The following is an 18,837-nucleotide window of genomic DNA, read 5'->3' as shown; positions in this document are numbered from 1 at the left end:
TCTACACTGATTTAGCTACTTACTTCAAATTGAATCAAAACAGTGTCTTGCTTACTGAGCAACAATAGTGAAACGTTCTGTCAGAAGTCAATTGTGTTTAAGCTACTTTGAATGTAAGTGTTAAACAGGAACAGGAAGTTATAATAAAGATAGAGTGAGGGAAACTAACAATGCAATCAAGGAAAGCAGACATTGTAAAGCCACAGAAATAAATGGAAGGCAACTCACAAGCAGAGATTGGTTAAGATTTAGAAATAACCGTGTGTGGAGGCAGATGATAGTGAACTTATCCATGTCTCCAAATAGACTGGTTTCTTTTTAGGTCAGCAACTCCTTCCAACCAACACAATGCTTGAAATCAGAAATATTGATGGGTAAGAAAGTGCAATACTGAGAGACGCTACTGGAGGAACAAGGGCCAAGAAAAAAAAACAACCTTTCCAATTCCTTTTTTATTTGAACACAATGTAGGCTATATCTCTTTATCAATATGGCCTCCCGTGTGCAACCAAAAATACTTTAAATAGATACAAAATGTTGAACCTTAGCAAGCTGTTTTACAGCTCCCTGTTGTCTTTGTACAGTTTCGATGGTGTAGGAAGTCATGTTCCCTAGTATACTTTTTTGTTTGTTTGTTTGTTTTTTTTTTTTGGGGGGGGGGCTTTTCCCTTTTTTTCGATAGTGACAGTGGATAGACAGGAAAGGGGGATAGAAAGAGAGGGGATGACACGCAGCAAAGGGCCGCAGGTCGGAGTCGAACCCGGGCCGCTGCAAAGGACTCAGCTATGTTCCCTAGTATACTTGACTGGAGGGGTACCAGTCCTAGTGAGCAGCGAGGCCCAAATGAGCACAGTTCATCTCCCCCCCAGACGTTTACACCTCTTAATCAGAACTCCTCCGGGGCTCCAGTTAAAAGGAGATGTGGAGGATTATAAAGCACAGTTGGTCTCCATGTTAATGTAGCTCCCTTCTGCTCTGGTGGGTGGGCGTTATATAAACCAATCAGTCAAACCCCCTGTCTGTGGTTTTCATTTTTCAAAAGGAAAGTGTATTGCCATGAAAGCGGAATTTTCAGGCTCTAGCCACCTCAGTGAATGGATAAAGCATTTTTTTTTTTTAAGAAAAAGCAGTCTGACTGAATGACGCAGACTGAGATGAAAGACTGAGTAGAGTAGATTGATTAATGTGTCTGTACCAATCACTGTATCGTTCAGCACCAAGGACAGCATTTTTTATGACTGATCAAGTTAAAGTGAAGCTCAAATGATGAAGTCTCCAACAGCAACCCAAAATCTCATCTGTGTGATTTAAATAAAGATAAATCTGCCTGACACCGACAGCTGCAATATGTAGCCCGAAGCTTAAGCTGACAGAGAAAAAAATAAAAATCACATAATTCATTAATGGTAAACTTTAAAGTATGAGACTAGACTAGAATATTTTCTGTTGCACACGTCAGCAGATTTAAGATTGCAAGTAATAAATAATATATTTGTGCTTATAAAAGTCAGGATTATGACTTTGTAGGGCAAAAAAAAAAAGTCATACACTTAGTGTAACTAACAAATGGAAGGATGCTTTCAGGTAAAAACAACTTGGATGAGTATGGAGAGTTCTGCTGAAAGGATTTAATGTGTTTTTTTCATAACACCCAAGATCAAACCACTCTACAACCATGCTGAAGGCTCTGTGATGATCTGGAGGAAAGCCATACTCATGATTTGTGAGTGCACTAAACCAAAGCATGTCTGGGATAATTTAAATGCAATCATAAAAGCCATTATGGGATATGCCATTCCATAACAACAGTGTTGTGATGCATTTAGCGAACATTGAGGAGGCTATACAAGGAAGAGAACGATACCAGACAGCAAAAAAAAGAAAGAACTTGGTGTAAAGCTGATCCTTCAGTGAAATAACAATGACTTGATGTTATTGAGGAATTTAAGTCAATGGAACAATGACAAGTATTTGTGCTAATGTCACATGTTGCTGGTTTCAGATCTGAAAATCCATAAAAAAAAAAAAAGTACTCAAAGATAATTCTACACTAGGCTATCTGTGCTGAGAAGTTACTTGGAATCAATCCTCTGTTCCAATGTGGCATGTCAAGGTGAATTAATTTGCTCAAATTGGGTAAGTACCACTACAGAAAATGCTGTCCAAAAAGCTGTTAATTGTGTTCAAAATACACAATTGATACATATTTTATTTTAAACATATTCAAAAGTGGACAGAAATGAACATTCAATCCATCTTGTGAGTGAGTGAGTGAGTGACTGAGTGAGAGAGTTAAGACAGTGTATTCATTCTTGCTTTAATAAACCAAACAAGCCTGAACATTGTGAATTTCCCAAGCCGCAGTCAGCGTCTGAACGCGTTTAACTGCAGTGTCCGAAAGCCATCATCGTTATAATCGTCCCCCATAATTATGATCACATCATAGTTAGCATGATCAACATAGCCAATCACGAAGGGTAATGATATTGGAGGCTAGCACACTGAGGGAAAAACTAAGGCCTCAGTCCTCACTGAGTAATGGGGCTCCCCTTTGGCCAAATGGTGCCTGCTTACACTTAAAGCATCATTTACATTAGTGCTTGTTCTGGGCCATTGCGCAGAATGCTTGAAATGGGTCATTAGCGGCATAATTTCACATCATCTCCGTTCATGTTGGAAGATGCACATGTAGCAACATGAGTGAAACTGCTTGTAATGTGTGTAATGTGCAAATACCGCCACTGGGGGGGATATACAGTACTTTGTCATATAGCGCTGGGTGTGAAAGTATGTTCAGGGGATTACTGTGTAAGGGCAATGTGGCAGAAAAGAGTTTCAGAGGGACATAATTGTAGCAGCAGGGTAATACTGCCACCATCTGGGACACCATGGCTATATCTCAATTCTCTACAGTCTACTAGTTGAGGACTGTACCCCCACAGACTTACCAGTATTGTGCTGCTACACGAAAATTACACCATGTTGCCAACAATTATTTCCGCCTCACTCAGTGTAAAGTTGCAAACTAAAACCAGCTTTGATGACCAAAAGTACATCAACCACATTGATTAAGCAAAGGGTTTTAGAGGGAAAGCGTTTATGATATTAGTCTCTTGTATAATGACACAGGTCAGCCACGCCAATGTAGCCGATTATGGCATCATAACAAATATAATACATACCAGAGAATCTGATATGCAACAATTAGATATTCCAAAGATAAACTTTGACATATGGTACAGTCACATACTGTGTGGGATATTGGATTACAATCGTATCAGTACACACATCATTTCATCTAAATGTATTTTCTTTAACTAATCTTACCAAAAAGCTGAGAAACGGACAGAATGAAAACCTAACCTTCTTCTGCATAAGTATCAGTTTCATGCTAACGTGTTGCTGAATGTTCTAATAGTGAGTGTTTTACACCTGACAAGACAATATTAAGCGCGTGGAACTGTACTGTACTATAAGTGTCGTGCCATTCATGTCAACAAACAAACATTACAGGGAGCAGAGATGCAAAAAATCTTACTTGTTGCCCCGGATTCCTTCCCTGCGGACTGTGGCAAGGCCCTCGTTCACCAAAGAATCAGCAATGTTCTCACCTGTTGTGTCTAAAATGAGGAGGACAGAGAAAACAACTTATCAAACTTTTAGACCAGCATGATTAGTTAGCAGTTAACTATTAGCAGTTAGTTCTGGTCAGGTAATTTGATTGGACATGAGGCCATCATGAGTGCTGGCATTTAGGATAAGAGGGACGTCTAGCTACATATACAAATTCGCTTTTGCAGGGGTGCCGATTTAATGGTTGATTACAAACAATTCTCAGTTAAATCGTACTTGCTGCTGATAAGCTAGCAGCGGGTACATCTTCAATGACAAATACTCTACAGTACTGTACCACCATCAAACTATTTGAAAAACGACTTAACTTAAAACACATTCTAATGCTACTTTAGCACAAAATATACAGGCAATATTGTGATAGCACAGTCATAACAACGAATTCTGCGGAGGCCCCTGACTTGCAATAAGTGTGCATAACTGTGCAACTGTTTTCACATCACAGGTATGTTAAATTCAGTATGACATCAGTGTTCCCCCTCATATGATTTTGATTTATTCTTAAAAAAATAAACTGACGAAAAATCAAGGGGAAAAGGAACATTTATGGAATTCGTATCCTTCCCTATGTGGACATTTTTCAGACCAGTTTGTGATTTTAGATGCGACAGTCCACTCACCTCTCCCCAGATAGACCATGCCGTACTCCCTGCCCAAAGCGGTCTTGATTTCCACAGTGAAGCATACTTCTTTACCGATTAGCTTCTTCCGCAGGAACTCTCTGGCTTGAAAGGCCCATGGCTGCAATACAGACAGGAATATTAATGTATTCTTCCATAGAGCGATCAAATCAAAAGGTTTATCACAAACAAGCAAGGTGTATTTTGACTGATGAGTATCAGCAGAACAACTAAAAGAGACATACTGCTGCAATGACAAACATAATCCTTCATTTAAAAGTGTATTGTATTATTTTCTGATTTAATTACAGTATGATCACAGTTGGTGGGCCCCACTGCAGGTTATTTCCTTTTGCCTCTTCACAGCCACCAGACACACATAACAGTCCACAGTAATGAAGTGAAAGTAGTACCCAATAAACACAATAGTTTCGCAAGCCGTGTCCTACAAAATCTGTTTTACAATAAACTTGATTTTCAATAATGATGTGTTCTTGGTTAAAGCAAACTCTCTGTATTTCTCCCTTTTTCCATCTGATAAAAGAAAAAGGTCCGTAGTGTATTTTAAAATAAGAACAGAGAGCGGCAACATCCGGCTTTGATAAATAAATTGATGGCCTTTTCAAAGGCTTGAAAAGAAAATGACAACAGTGGTATGTTAAAGCCTTGAGTTCAACGGAGAATTGACATGTTTATCTCTAGACTACATTATCATTTATACAATGAAGGACGGTCTGAATACCGATTCATACATAATTACAGCTGATCGATCGAAATTACAATAGCAAAAATTCCAACGCTATTTATTCTACCCACAGTAAAAACAAAGATCCACATATCAGCATTAACCGCCAAATTGGAATATAGTAGTGTGTGCTGCAGGGCTACTTGGAAGGACCTTGTTCTGCCTTTGCCAAACCCACATAAAATAAACAAACCCAAACAGAATGGGATAGAGGTGCTCACCTCATCAGGGGTGTCCTTGGTGTCGGGTTGGCCCTGAGCGGCTCGACGGGCCATGGCCCCAGCTCGGATATTACTGAGATTGATCTGACGCTCCGGGGGTGGGCCGCCCCGAGGCTGGCCCCGAACAATGATGGCACAGCCTGACAAGACCTGGAGAGATGACAATAAAGACTGTCAATTGGAGAAGATAAAGTCAACAGTAAAGTATGAGTAAGTATTGGCCCCCATTGCATTCGGCAAATGCAGGTAATATCTTCAAACGCTCTCTTCATGCTTCTTAAAATCTATTCAACATCACAAAAAGGATTATGTAATTGACAGGTCACAAATACCAGACCCCAACACCTGTGTGGAAGGAAGAAATAAGTGGTAGCTTTCAGTTTCTATATCCTCTCAGTCAATACATGCTCTCTGGTACATTCAGTAAACTGTTGTATTTGCATTTGCATTACGGAAAGCGTCAATCTGATAAGCACTATGGAAGGGTCATTGAGGATTCATTTGAAACTGGTATAACATAAACAAGTAAATTAGGTAGGCAATTAAGGCAACCACACTGTGTGGATAGTAGTAGTAGTTATAAATGAGCAAAATCTTAAAAGATGTTACAGAGGCCTGGAAAACTATTATAGAGCAGGAAAGCAACTTCACGTTGCCATGGAGACAGTCTGTCATTCAAATGCACGCTGAGACCACACCATCTGATAACGTAGCTAAATACAAAAAAAAAAAAAAAAAAGATAACCCTACTCTTGGGTTTGACAACCATGGCATTTACACGAATCTGAGCAAACACCTTTTATCTGCGGACTCTCCAGTGTGTCTGCAGGGAGCATCACTGGGGGCTGTTGATCTAAGATGTGGGCTAGATAAAGTCTTCCATCAAAACACCACCATTTCCCCACTATCTGACTCAGTCCAATCAAGTAGGCTAAGCAGATGAGTAGTTGTGATTTTTATGTATTGACCAGGCATGGAAAAACAGAGGCACTACCCCCCTTTTTTGTTTACAAAAGGGACAAGTTCCACTTGGAATGCACTACACAGCTTTGCTCGACTCCCTGATCACATTTCTCAAGTAAGTAAGTAAAATGTATTTCTAAAGAGCTGTTCTCAGACATAAGTCACAAAGTGCTTTACAGGGCATAATACAAAATCAAGATAAAAAATAGAATAAAATCATAGAAGATACCAGGTGCAGACAGGTTAACCAAATGCCTGTATGAACAGATAAATCTTTATCGGCTTTTTAAAATAATCCAGAGACCGTTAGGGTGATGGCAGAGTGGTCTCAAGGCACAGAGTTGATTGTATTAGATAAGGGCCATTAATGAAGGTTCTACTATAAAACTAAACTATGGTGAATGTTAAGAGTTAATTTGAAATTCATCTCTTACTAAAATCATTTTAATGCACTAACACAGGCTTCAAAAAACCCTCAGTTCCTTTGGTAATAAACCCACAAGAGTGTGACCTACTAAAACACCTTCTCAAGGGGAAGACACCCGTATATGTGAGGACACCAGTGCTAACTGGTTTACAGCATCTACTAGTAAAACGGCCCTTCTTCCAACACCTAGAGACACGTGAATATGCTCTTCATGATAAAGTAGAATCAGTTACAAGCACCTTTTCTTACTAATACTAACATCTAAAACATATACAACAATATAACTCTGGATTTATGCATTTGCTCCAGAAGACTGTGTGGTTCTACTGGGTCTGGGCAGTAGAGTTCAAACTATGGAACTATGCAATGTATACAGTACATTGAGGAAAATATAAGGTTAGGAACTATACTTGTGTGAAAGCGCCCTAACTTAACATAGCTATCTAAAAGAGTAAAGGTTATCTTGCCTTTAGAACAAAGTACCAGGCCGAATCTAAAACCAAAGAAGGTGAAGTAACAGAAACCGAGACTACATACAACCAAGATGAGAGATTACAGGGGAAAGAAAGCTATAGCTACGTGTCAGTTTCCCGTGGTTGGTTGCAACCAGCACACTAGGGAAATGCGCTGGGACTTGAATGGTCGGAACCATAGGAATAGCGTCCGGAATCCCATATTTTCTAACATTAATAATCGGTACTTTAACCGCTAAAATATGATACAATAGCATTTATAGTAAATGCTGAGAGGGACAATAATGAAGCGATATAAGAAGAAGCTTTGGTTGTTAGCTTACACGTTACTTACTAATTTGTATGTCGCCAATAAGATAAAGAAATTAAATTTGTGTAAACGCTGTCAACTCCGTGTTCAGCAGGACCGCAGACCACGAACTTTGTTCATTAAAGTCAACACTTGCAGAACATAAGACTAAACGCTAGTTAGCCAACAGTTAGCTAGCAGATAGCTGGGAAACTAAACATCTGTTAACGTTACAGCTAAGTTACTAAATAGCCAAATTGGATTTTAGTACATGTTAAGCAACTTTGACAGCTTCATATTTGTAGATACACTTCACATTTCCACTGAAATGGTTAGTTTAAGTTACTTAGCTATAGCAAACGTGCTAACGTCGTTGGCTTCAGCTTATTAGCAGCCTAGCAAATTAAGTAGCAAACCAGCTAATGTTAACTGACATGCTGCCGCAGCCAGGTGAACTGAATGTTAGTGACACATTGCCAAGACTGACATTTAACACACAGGTACGTTTATATCTTCAAATAAGTTTAATTAAAGTTGTATGACAGTTAACGCTAGTTAGCCTTCATTAGCCTTTGGCTCACTAAGCTAAGTGAGCTCTCATATGTATGTTAGGATTCCTTCCTACCATTTTCACAATTCCTCTTTGCAGAGAAGCAGCCGGAGAAGGGCCTGTCTGAGCTGGTGACGAAATAGATGCCATGTCCACCGGTTTGAAATATAACGCCGTTAAGGGGTGACCAGGCAAGGGAGCTGGGACTCTGAAGTCAGTGACTGTTCTACTGAAAGCCAAGAGAAAAAGGCTGAACGCCGATCAACACACACGTTATACCGGAAACACACTTTGCCATGCATACACACACACACACACACACATCAAATTCTTTCCGGGTCTGGGGAGCAGAATGAATGGGAGCGAACGTAGCTGCTTCTCGCCCGCAGAGGCAAATTGAAATAAAGTCTTCCGGAGCAAGAGGTGCGACACGTCAGCATAGTGTTAACCCAGCTAATGCTGCGTTCAAGGTGTGTCGGAAATTTTCTATTTCGATCTGAGCGTCACACAAACGACCCTACAAAATGACAAATAGGCCTACGGTATAAATATTGTAACAGTTGCCAAAAATAAATAAAACCATGTTTAGGGGGTTGAGAACATAGAAGATGTGTCATCAATTGAGATTAAATATTGTGTACTTTGATTTTTTTTGTTTATTATATTATTGTAACTGATTAAAAGGCAGCTGCATTGACTAATTTTTAGTCTCTGTTTAGCTGTTTTTTTTTAAATTATTTTTTATAAATAAATGTACCCCAATCCTCTGCATATCTTTTCTTATTCTGGCCCTGCAGCTTTGTTCAACAAGATTTCAAGACTGAAATTGCATAAACCAATAGGATATTATAGTAGGCTATAATAGTTATGTGATTCTATTTAATATAGTTTTTGACTAAATGTAAAAGTATGTCATACACACAAACACACACAGAAGCTGGTATGTATTAGGTTTACAGGCCAAATATAATGAAATATTAAATTAAATGATCTTCTTTAGGGTTAGGGTTAGGGCAGTTCATCAACCCATGGACCCCTTTCACAACGGACATTTGGACTTTGCAAAGCAGGAAAAGCACAGGTGATGGTAATGGATAGTGTCACCATCAATAGTGTGGTAAGATCACACCGGGGATAATCCTGCATAAGATAATTTTATTTTTATTGTATTTTTGCTTGTCCTGATCTACTGCTTCTCAGTTGGCAGCTGGCAGATGTGATCGTGAGTAACTGTGTGAGTGGGAAGCAGGGCATTGCTGGAAAATAGCATTAATGCTCATGGGATCTACTCTAAATATTTGCTGGCTAAATACCTTGAGATGTTTTTATGACTTTTTGAATGCTCTGACATTAATTCCCAAAAGGAGTAACTAACTAGGCTACTATGAACTGTGTGTGACAGAGAGAGAGAGAGACAGGCAGACAAAATGCTCCTTGGCATAGATTGTAACTCTAGTTACAATCTAGTAGATTTTCTAGTAGTCCAAAATCTCATTGGTGTTTAGCTGGGTTGAGATTTGGAAACTGTTAAGGCCACAGCATATGATGCACCTTATTTTCACACTCATAAAACCATTCACTGATCCCTTGTGCCCTGTATGGATTGCTTTAATTGTCACCTATCTGTCTGATGACCTGTTGTTACAAGGCACAGAGTTTGAATCAACATGCCTGCATGTGCACTAGACTCTAGTACCAGTTGTGTAAAAAGCACCAGAAAATGTGTCAGCTTAACTTAGAAGAAGCTCTTTTTTACAGTATAGTGTACGTTTCATATCCCATAAGTCCATTATTGTATTTAAACATATATCTAATCAAATTGTATTGCTACAAATAACCTCCCTTCCCCCACAATACTACCTCTGGTTATGCAAATATGTACATAGTACAAATTATAGTGGATTAGAGCTACATATGTATGCAATGAGTTGTAAGTGGTGTCTAAATGTGGTAACATTGCCCTATGGGTGTCACATCACATTATCAAACTAATGTATTTTATTATTATTATTATTATTATTATCATTATTATTATTATTATGACCTATGTGTTTACCATATTAAGCGTGGGAAATTCAAGCCAGAGCATTTTCCTTTTTTTTTACTCAGTTTCCAGATCTTTTTTTTTTTTTTTTATTAGTCAGTTTTATTTCCTTAAATATAAAACACTAGTATTTAAAACTAAGTGTTTTATCAGCTACTCACTTATTTTACTTAGTTTTCAGGAGAGAATCTGGCATCATCATATCACCTGAGGAAAAAAGAAAGAAAAGACAAAAAGTGATTTACATGATAAGTAATGAATATACAATCAGATATTACAATGACACTTTTTTATTGTATGATTTTTTTTATTTTTTTATTCTCAACTTGGAAGTGATTGGCCCTGGCACCCACAGCTACATCTTCATGAAAATAAATAACCCACTGTGGACCTGTTCGGGTAAATCTGTCTTCGCAACAGGCTGTAACAAGGCTGCGTAATTGAACAGCAATCCAATGTGCCAATGGGACTCTATTATTGAGGAAAACGGTTAAAGACATCTATTAGACGTATAGGTAGGCTAGTTTAGTCAAATATCATACGGATATTGTTATATTGTTTGTTTGGGTAGCGTGCGCATTTTTTTTTATTTGTCATTGACTAAATCTTCCTCGCCAACAAAACGATAGCCTACTTGGGGAAAGCAGAAATGTCGCTGACCGGTTTGGCATTCGATGTAATTTACCTTGGATCATATTTCTGCGTGTCTGAGTTGCAATAGCCTACACAGCAGCGAATATAGGTGTGAGTGACGCACATTTTCAGAAACGTATTAAGAGAACATTTGGATCAGAGTCAAGAGGAATGATCTTCACCGTGGGAATACTATTTCTCCTGTGTTATGAGAAGAAATATGTTAAGACAATGTTAGAATACAGGAAACGTATTAAAATGGTTTTCTCTTCAAAAAACGATGTAATTAAGTCAAGACGATGGTGACAGATTTGGTTATGTGGAATTTGAAGAATTGTAAACACAGGTAGGGCTTACTTTAACCTAGGCTCCATAGAATGTGTAATCAACACGTCATTTATCCAACTTTGAGTCGTAAATCTTTTTAAAATAAAACAAGTGGGAAATTCTACTAATAACCTTAAGTTCACATCCTTTTGTTTCAAAAGTAGCCTAAAGCATTTAAGATCATGTTTAAGAAATTGAATGGTATGTTAAGATAGACGCTTTTTGTGTGTTAGTCTTCTGCTGAAATCGGCACATTTGGTCACGGACATGAAACTAAAGATCTATTAATAATAAAGGACTAAAACAAGCATTCAGTGAATGGTAAAAACATTCACTAAAGTAAATATCAGAAACATGAACGATACATACATCCCATTACAGGGTGGAGAAATTTGCTAGACAAGCGACCAGAGAGGCAGCTCCGTTGCGCAAACAGCACCTCAATGCGCTTTGGAGAGGTTTGGTTAACCTTTTTACGCGGATGAATTGTCCACATTTCTTAACGCTTCAAGGCGTAGTAAAGCACCGATACAGGTGTGTTATGCCCAAGACAAATACCTAGGATGTGTTAATGAAACGCATACTTATTTCGTGGCACGATTTAGTTATTGAAACTCCCGCTTCCTCCTTTGGCGAGCCAAGATTAGAATTTACGCACCACGAATATGTACTGTCATAACAACACAATCTAAGTACTTTAATCAACCTCGTTTGGCACACACTGTACGTGCAATAAAGTACTATAAATCAATGACCGCATCAACTCCCCGGTAATAAATAAAAAGGCTTGCCTTATGTGTCCTTTGTCTCTGTTGGCAAGGAGATGATGGTGTCCAAAAATGGTTGTCCTCTATCTAACCTGGCTGATTGTACACAGAGAGTATTATTGTCCTCTAACTCATGGTTAATGTATAATTTGGGCCATATGGCATTTTAAATTCTGAGCCTTTATTTCGGTGGCACTTCGATCTGTGTGGACCCAACTAATGATATTCAATTAGTCATTAAACAGGCCAAAAGACGAGCCTTGTGTGGGTTTTCACATAGGCTAATATTTGCTCGTCAAATATTTCCCTTTGAAACGTTTACAACGCATTTTTATCTGCTGGCTGCACAAGGAACATCTGTGAGGGTTATTTTAGCCTCCGTCTTCTGGATAAACGAGGTCCCCCAATTGGCCCTTTCCTTGCGCCCATATAGAGTCTATTTGTTCACGTTTTGAAAGAAAATGTAATAAAGAGAGACTGGGTGATGGATTTATGATTTATCAAAAGCACTTTACCATATGGCAGTCGTCATTGGCGCAGATTTCCAAATGTTTGTTTTATGAAAGGAGAGCAGAGATCCGTTTAATCTGAGCCACTTCACCTGGGAAAGGATGCTACAGTCACGTGACCACAAGTCCCCCCCTAAAGGATGGGAAACACAACAGTGTTGATCATTTAGCCGCTTTGAAAGATTGAATGTGTGCCTTCACTTTAGGAGGATAACATGCACCAAAGCAGAAAGTTCAAGGACTTAATTGTGTCGCACTGAAACATTGGTTTGTCTGATTGAAACTAGGCAGCCACTGCGCAAAAGGAAACCAGTCCGAATTCCCAAACTTGAATATTATTATGTTGATATTATGTTCTGCAGTACACAGACATTTTCAACCAAACGCACAATTTAAAAGGATCTAGAAGTGGAAATATGTGTTTATGGCACTGATGAAATGTGGCAAAGCCAAGAAATTTAGTAAACTATTCAGTTCACTTTTCTGGTATAGGAAAGCTACCTATGTAGCTTATTACATGCCACCAAAACATGACGGTGCAAAGATCCCGATATGATTTCTTGGTAGATATCTTATTTGACTTAGTTTATCACATGCCACTCACCTCTTTTTCGTGACTCGTGTTTTATTATTTATATTTTATTCTAGGCTATTACTAAATGTCCGATGTGCATAATAACGACATCGAGCTTAAATTTAGACTTACTTAAATGAAATAACAATTAGTGTTACTTGCTTGAGGGCTCTTTAGAAGAATATTCCTGAATCATGGATTTCCATGACACAATCGATCTACCTTCTTCTGCATATTGCTTAAATTAAACTACTGGACTTGTTTGTTTTTATCTCTGAAAATGCAATTACAAGTGAAATGAAAACCAGAATATTGTTATATGTCTTATGAAAAGACCTACCAACCTGAAGCCAATTTTAAGTCTATAATGTCCCCATTCACTTCCAGGCAATATTGACATTTCATATAACAGGCCACCACGTCATGTTAAGGTCGACAGGCCTATAAATGTCTGCTGAAGGGCGTGATTCCCCTCACTGTCATTCACCACAAATACGCGTGGCGAGTTGCCTGGACAATTTTATTTTTCTACAGGCGACGAGGTGTCATTGTACTTTTGTTTTTAAATATCATTACGTGTTTTTTTTGTTTTTTTTCTGGGAACATTGCGCATTTGGTTTTTGTGATCATCATCTAGGCTGGGAGCAAGCGGAGATGTGCGGAACAAACGATCTGCCAAATAAAGGTTAGCCTACTTTTCTACTGTTATTATAATGCACGTTTAGGCTTTAATTAGATTCTATGACACCTAATTAAACCACCTGTTGAGACTGTTTAGTGCAATAAGCACAGGCCGAATTATGTTACATGTAAATGTAAGTTTGCTATTTTTGAGTTAAGGTAATAAGCAATGTAAACCACTTACATAGTAAAGACAGATTTAAATATAGGCTGTGTTATTATAAGGTTGTGAAAGTGTCAACCAGCTAGGAGGGATGTTTCTCAACGGCAGACCTCTCCCGGAATCCAAGAGGCGGAAAATGATTGAACTGGCCTCGGAGGGAGTCCGTCCGAACCAGATCTCCAGGATACTTCGGGTACGCAAAACTATTTTGGATGCACAAACAACCACATTCAGGCTTTAAATCAAGGAGAGGGGTTGGCTAAATGCTGTGTTAATAGTCTCACTGACGGGTCAGTTTTAATAAATAAAAACATCACTTCATATGTTCAGAATTTAAGAACGTGAAAACAACTGCGTATTTCAGGTGTCCAACGGGTGCGTCAGTAAGATCCTGAGCCGCTACCGCCGCACTGGACTCCTGGAGCCCAAGACCATTGGAGGGAGCCGACCTCGGCTTCTCACCCCCGGTGTCATCACCACAATCATCCAGTGCAAAAGGGAAAATCCAACCATTTTTGCTTGGGAAATTCGAAAACGGCTTGCAACAGCACGAATATGCAAAGCCTCCAAAATTCCCAGCGTAAGTGAGATTGAAATGTTGTTTTCTTTAAAGTGAGAATGTTCCAGCATTTGACATGATGCTCTTTGCACAATGTGTTCCGCAAGGTGTCCTCTATAAATCGGATTGTAAGAAAGATCCATTTGGACCACGGACCGATGTGCATGGAGACCAATGCACACATCAGGCCTGAGCAGGGTAGGTCACATTTGATGGTCTTTGGACTACTGAAAAATAGGTGACCTGCAGCTGATTAACATCATAAGGACAGTCACTAGTATACAAAGAAAAAAGCACAATTTCCCAAACGACCTAATCTAATTTTATATAATTAAGACTGTTGATTTCCTACTTAAATATATATGTGTGTGTGTGTGTGTGTGTGTGTGTGTGTGTGTGTGTGTGTGTGTGTGTGTGTGTGTGTGTGTGCAGATTCGGATTCCCTGATCCAAGAAGAAGTGATTGAGAGAAAGATGTCTGAGACAGTATGCAGCAATGACCAGAAGCCTAAAGCTGTCCAGCAGCGGAACCGCACCACGTTCACCCCGGAGCAGAGCACAGCACTCGAGCAAGGTGACTTAAAAGTCCACGCATGTCTCAAACTAACACAAAACTGCCTAGTTCCACTCAGAGAAGCCCAGTTAAATATATGTTTCTATCTCCCGGATCAGAGTTCTCTCACAGCCAGTATGCAGATATGTACACGAGAGAGAAACTGTCCGCTGAGATCCAACTTCCCGAGGACACCATCAAGGTAGAGCTATAATTTGTAATCATTAAAGTGCTCATACAGAATCACGCATTTCATATTTCTGCTCTTGAAATGATTGTCTTTCTCTCAAAGGTCTGGTTTTCAAACAGACGGGCTAAATGGAGGAGGGAAGCCAAACACAGGAGCAGTACACAGAGTAAGTGTGTGTGCGTGTGTGTGTGTGTGTGTGTGTGTGTGTGTGTGTGTGTGTGTGTGTGTGTGTGTGTGTGTGTGTGTGTTTATGGCAAGGCCTAGAAACATTATGCATAATCCTAGATTATTTGACAAAATGTATTCTCCATAACACCTGCAGACCTTCAAAAGCAAAGAGATTTCTTTCCTGTGAATCCAACAATACCACATGGCTTCACATCTCAACAGGTGTGTATATGTGTAATATGTAAATTAACATATTTCCATGCAATCAGTTGACTAATCAGGATTTAACAGCATGTGAATAATAACAATAATACTACTAATAATAATTGTATTTATATAGCACTTTTCAAGCATTAAGCACAAAGTGCTTTCCAGATTAAAAGATTTACAGGATATGAATTCGGAATGAGAACCCATGTAAGCCCCCCTACCCCCCATGACATACAAAAAAAGCACTTCATAAAACAATGAAAGTGCAAGACAGAATGTCAATAACAGAAACATGTATTGACATGCATTTAAAAACACTGAAATTATAATGCAAATCAAGCATCATTTAAATACGTAATGACAGTAAAATTCCAATAAATGTTGAACTTCAATATTCCGCACATTGATGTTGTTATGTGTTGTAATTCTCATTGAACGTTAGGCTCTAAATCACAGACAATGAATGAATCAACATCTTACAACAGTTGGTGTGCTTTTGGTCACTGTCAATCAAATATGATCAAACAGCACCCAGACAAATTAGCTGAGCTTTTGACTTTTAAATTCTTACTAAATAATACCTGAAGATGCTTTATAGGAACTTTAATTAAGTCCTATTTAGTCATTAATATTTAGGTCTAATGTTATAGAGCAATACTTAAAATGTAAAGCCAAGTGTTTAGGAGCTTTAAAATGTAATGTTGTTTAATAGATAAGATTAAAAAACTGCGAAATACAAAATGGCTTTTGGTCGACTGTATAGTCACATTTGGACTATGTGTTGATTTGAAGGCAACAGGAGTCTCAAGGGTCTACTGTGAAAATTCAGAGGCCCCCCCTACCTACAACACTGTTGCTAGGACGTTGCAAAATGGCTACTTTTTCCCAGCAGAAAGAGGTGAGATCATGCAAACAATTGCTTTTTTTTTTAATCAAATCTGTGTTTGATTGTCTAGATTCTAAAATGATTGCATTGTTGTTGGTTTTAAAGAGTTCACCAATCTCTGATATACAGGTTTGACAAATTCTGGACATCTGACATCCATCTCAGTCCCACCCTCATTCATCCATCAGTCTAATAACATGATGGCACAGACCATGGCAGACAAGACTCCACTGGATCTCCACAGAGATAATAGATTCACTTTCCCATTGGTTCACCATCACACAGACGCAAGGACATCCCTCCCTTTGGTAACTGAGACAGTAAGAGCAGACCACCCTGTGCCACAGTGCTGGAACCAGCAGGGGATTTCTTTTACATGGAGCCCGTTTCAAACAGATGAGAGGTTTTTATTCGTACAGCAGCCCTGGGATGTGAACCCACATGGCTACCTGGACTAAATGTGTGAATACTGTTTGTATATTTGGGTGCAGCTGCAATTTGTAGACTGGAGGGACACATTCTAACCAGCAGAGGGCGACAGAGGACTGGCATTACAATCTTGTCTCTTACATTCATTTTTCTTCAAATGCACTGCAGCTTCACTCATCACTTTTCCTCGAATCAGTACTCCTGAATTACCATTGATAAGGACTAACGTAGAAATGAATATCTTATTCTAAATTCAAAGTTGTAAACCTTTATTGGTCAGACAATCCTGATGGATCTTAAATAAATCCACTAAATTGACTTGTAAAGAAGACAAAGTTAATGGAAAAGATGGTAACTTTTATTTATTTATTTTTTTAGAAGTGACGATAGTTTTTATTTTTGTGAGTTTCCAGGAAATAAGGTATTATATGCCAAGTTGTGATCAAGCAATGAACACAGGTTCTGCTTGAAAGGTTGTCGATTTTAGAGGGATTTAATGCTAACAGAGAATATCCATCCATCCATCCATCTTTGTCCGCTTATCCGGTATCGGGTCGCCGGGGTAGCAGCTCCAGCAGGGGACCCCAAACTTCCCTTTCCCGGGCCACATTAACCAGCTCCGACTGGACAGGCGTTCCCAGGCCAGGTTGGAGATATACGCTAACAGAGAATATCAAAACAAAAATCATATTTGGATACATGAGCATAACTTTCACTGGATGCTCGACAGCATTGTGACATAAATCATAGCTCCATGGATTACTTGATGTTACCACTGGATACTGTGGATGGGATCTCTTTTATAGTCTTGCTGTTTGTTCCAGTGCAGAAGAAGGTTAAGTCGCTCTTCCAAGATTTCCTTCTAGGGAAGGCCAATGGGAAAATCTATAAAAGTATAACTTCAAAAAGTCTAAACATGACCTGATATCTCTCTCTGCTCAGTATCAACTTTTTATGACTGCAACAGGGCAGAGGCATTGAGTTCCTTTATATCCCTTTACTACAGCGAAGAGACGGTAAGACTCTTGGAGTTTCTTGATAATTGGTCACTGGGGAGGGGGGAAAGGTTGGAATCAGAAGGCAAACAGCTTGGTCAGCAGCATGAGGTGGCCTACTGGCAAAATGACCTGTCGGAATTTAATGCATTTATGAAGCCAGATAGGTAAGTTCCATCTCCACAGGCCAGTACCGTGTGCATTTGTGTTGTGATTTCTACTGCAAATGTAAATCATCTGCAAGATAGATTTAATTTAGTTATTAAAATGGGAACATGATTTTGTCCTCCAAACCCTCCTATGTTGAGGCCAGTGGTAGTGTTACTGATAGACGTGGGAGGGGTTACCAACTGTAGTACTCTTCTTAAGTACAATTTCCAGGCACTTGTGAGTATTGCTACTCCAGATTTCTACAGGCATTTCAGAGGCAAATATTGCACTTTTTACTTCACTACATTTAGTTGACACCAATAAATATACTAGATACTTCATTTAGATTTTGAAATCTGGTAAACCTATAAATTAATATACACTGTTGTGGATTAAACCAGGCGTTCCCTACATTTTTTGGCTTGTGACCAGTTACCAAAAAGAAGTGTCTGCTTGGGGCCCCTTGTCATGCTTCACATGGTTTTGTAACTGTTGGAGATCTCCAATATGTAAAATGATCTAATATTTCACAAAAAAGCAAAGATTAGAGAACAGTAAAAAAAATGACAGATTTAGCCCATATAAACAAATACAGATTTGTGTAGCAGAACTTTGTTTCGTCTTAATTCCTACCCCATTAATCATCTCATGACTCCTAAAAATTGATCTTGTAACCCTATGAAGGGACCCGACCCCTAGGAACCAGTAGAGTAAACTACCTAGCTTCACATCGACCAGCTAGAACAGTAAAATGCTGCTTAAGCAATAATGTCATGTGTAACACAGGGCCCATTTTTCTGCACAATGAGTACTTTTACTTAGTACTTTTAAAGTACATTTAATTATTTACTTTTACTCAAGTAGAATTTTAAATGCAGGTTGTTATTCATCTCCTTCAGTGGCTGTATTGATAACTCCTGTTGCTTTTTAGCCACTTAATATTTATCATGCACTAGAATTTGCTGCACTGAGTGACATAAAGAGTAAACTGCCAAAAACAGAATAAACAGATAAGTGTGTGCTGCTGGCATATTCCTTTAAACCTATTACACAAGGGGAAACGAGAAGAGAAAGAAACA

General features: G+C 38.8%; 2 protein-coding genes across 2 annotated transcripts in view; one reads left to right on the top strand and one right to left on the bottom strand.

Moving 5' to 3' along the window:
- snd1 (staphylococcal nuclease and tudor domain containing 1) overlaps nt 1-8,272 on the bottom strand; it is a 179,365-nt gene extending 171,093 nt beyond the window's left edge. Inside the window, exons 1-4 of the mRNA XM_078281396.1 lie at nt 7,997-8,272; nt 5,220-5,369; nt 4,254-4,374; nt 3,539-3,620 (exon numbers count right to left, since the gene is read on the bottom strand). Coding sequence (XP_078137522.1) covers nt 3,539-3,620; nt 4,254-4,374; nt 5,220-5,369; nt 7,997-8,071 — 428 coding nt within the window. The 5' untranslated portion in view covers nt 8,072-8,272. The remainder of the gene's footprint in view (nt 1-3,538; nt 3,621-4,253; nt 4,375-5,219; nt 5,370-7,996) is intronic.
- Nucleotides 8,273-13,429: 5,157 nt separating this feature from the next.
- pax4 (paired box 4) lies at nt 13,430-16,642 on the top strand. The gene is made up of 10 exons (XM_078243240.1): nt 13,430-13,460; nt 13,682-13,812; nt 13,984-14,199; nt 14,286-14,376; nt 14,611-14,751; nt 14,850-14,932; nt 15,023-15,086; nt 15,243-15,310; nt 16,091-16,196; nt 16,314-16,642. Exons 1-10 carry the CDS (start codon nt 13,430-13,432, stop codon nt 16,640-16,642), a joined length of 1,260 nt encoding a protein of 419 aa, XP_078099366.1.
- The last annotated feature ends 2,195 nt before the right edge of the window (nt 16,643-18,837 follow it).

Source organism: Sander vitreus, chromosome 23 (genome assembly GCF_031162955.1).
Source record: "Sander vitreus isolate 19-12246 chromosome 23, sanVit1, whole genome shotgun sequence".
NCBI lineage: Eukaryota > Metazoa > Chordata > Actinopteri > Perciformes > Percidae > Sander > Sander vitreus.
This window is presented reverse-complemented; position numbering and strand designations above follow the sequence as displayed.

Excerpts from the sequence above, each read along its gene's own strand:
- pax4 (XM_078243240.1), top strand. The coding sequence starts at position 13,430 with ATGTGCGGAACAAACGATCTGCCAAATAAAG. Across the intron at positions 13,813-13,983 it reads AGATCTCCAGGATACTTCGG|GTGTCCAACGGGTGCGTCAG; the intron begins GTACGCAAAACT and ends TGCGTATTTCAG. Across the intron at positions 14,377-14,610 it reads ACACATCAGGCCTGAGCAGG|ATTCGGATTCCCTGATCCAA; the intron begins GTAGGTCACATT and ends GTGTGTGTGCAG.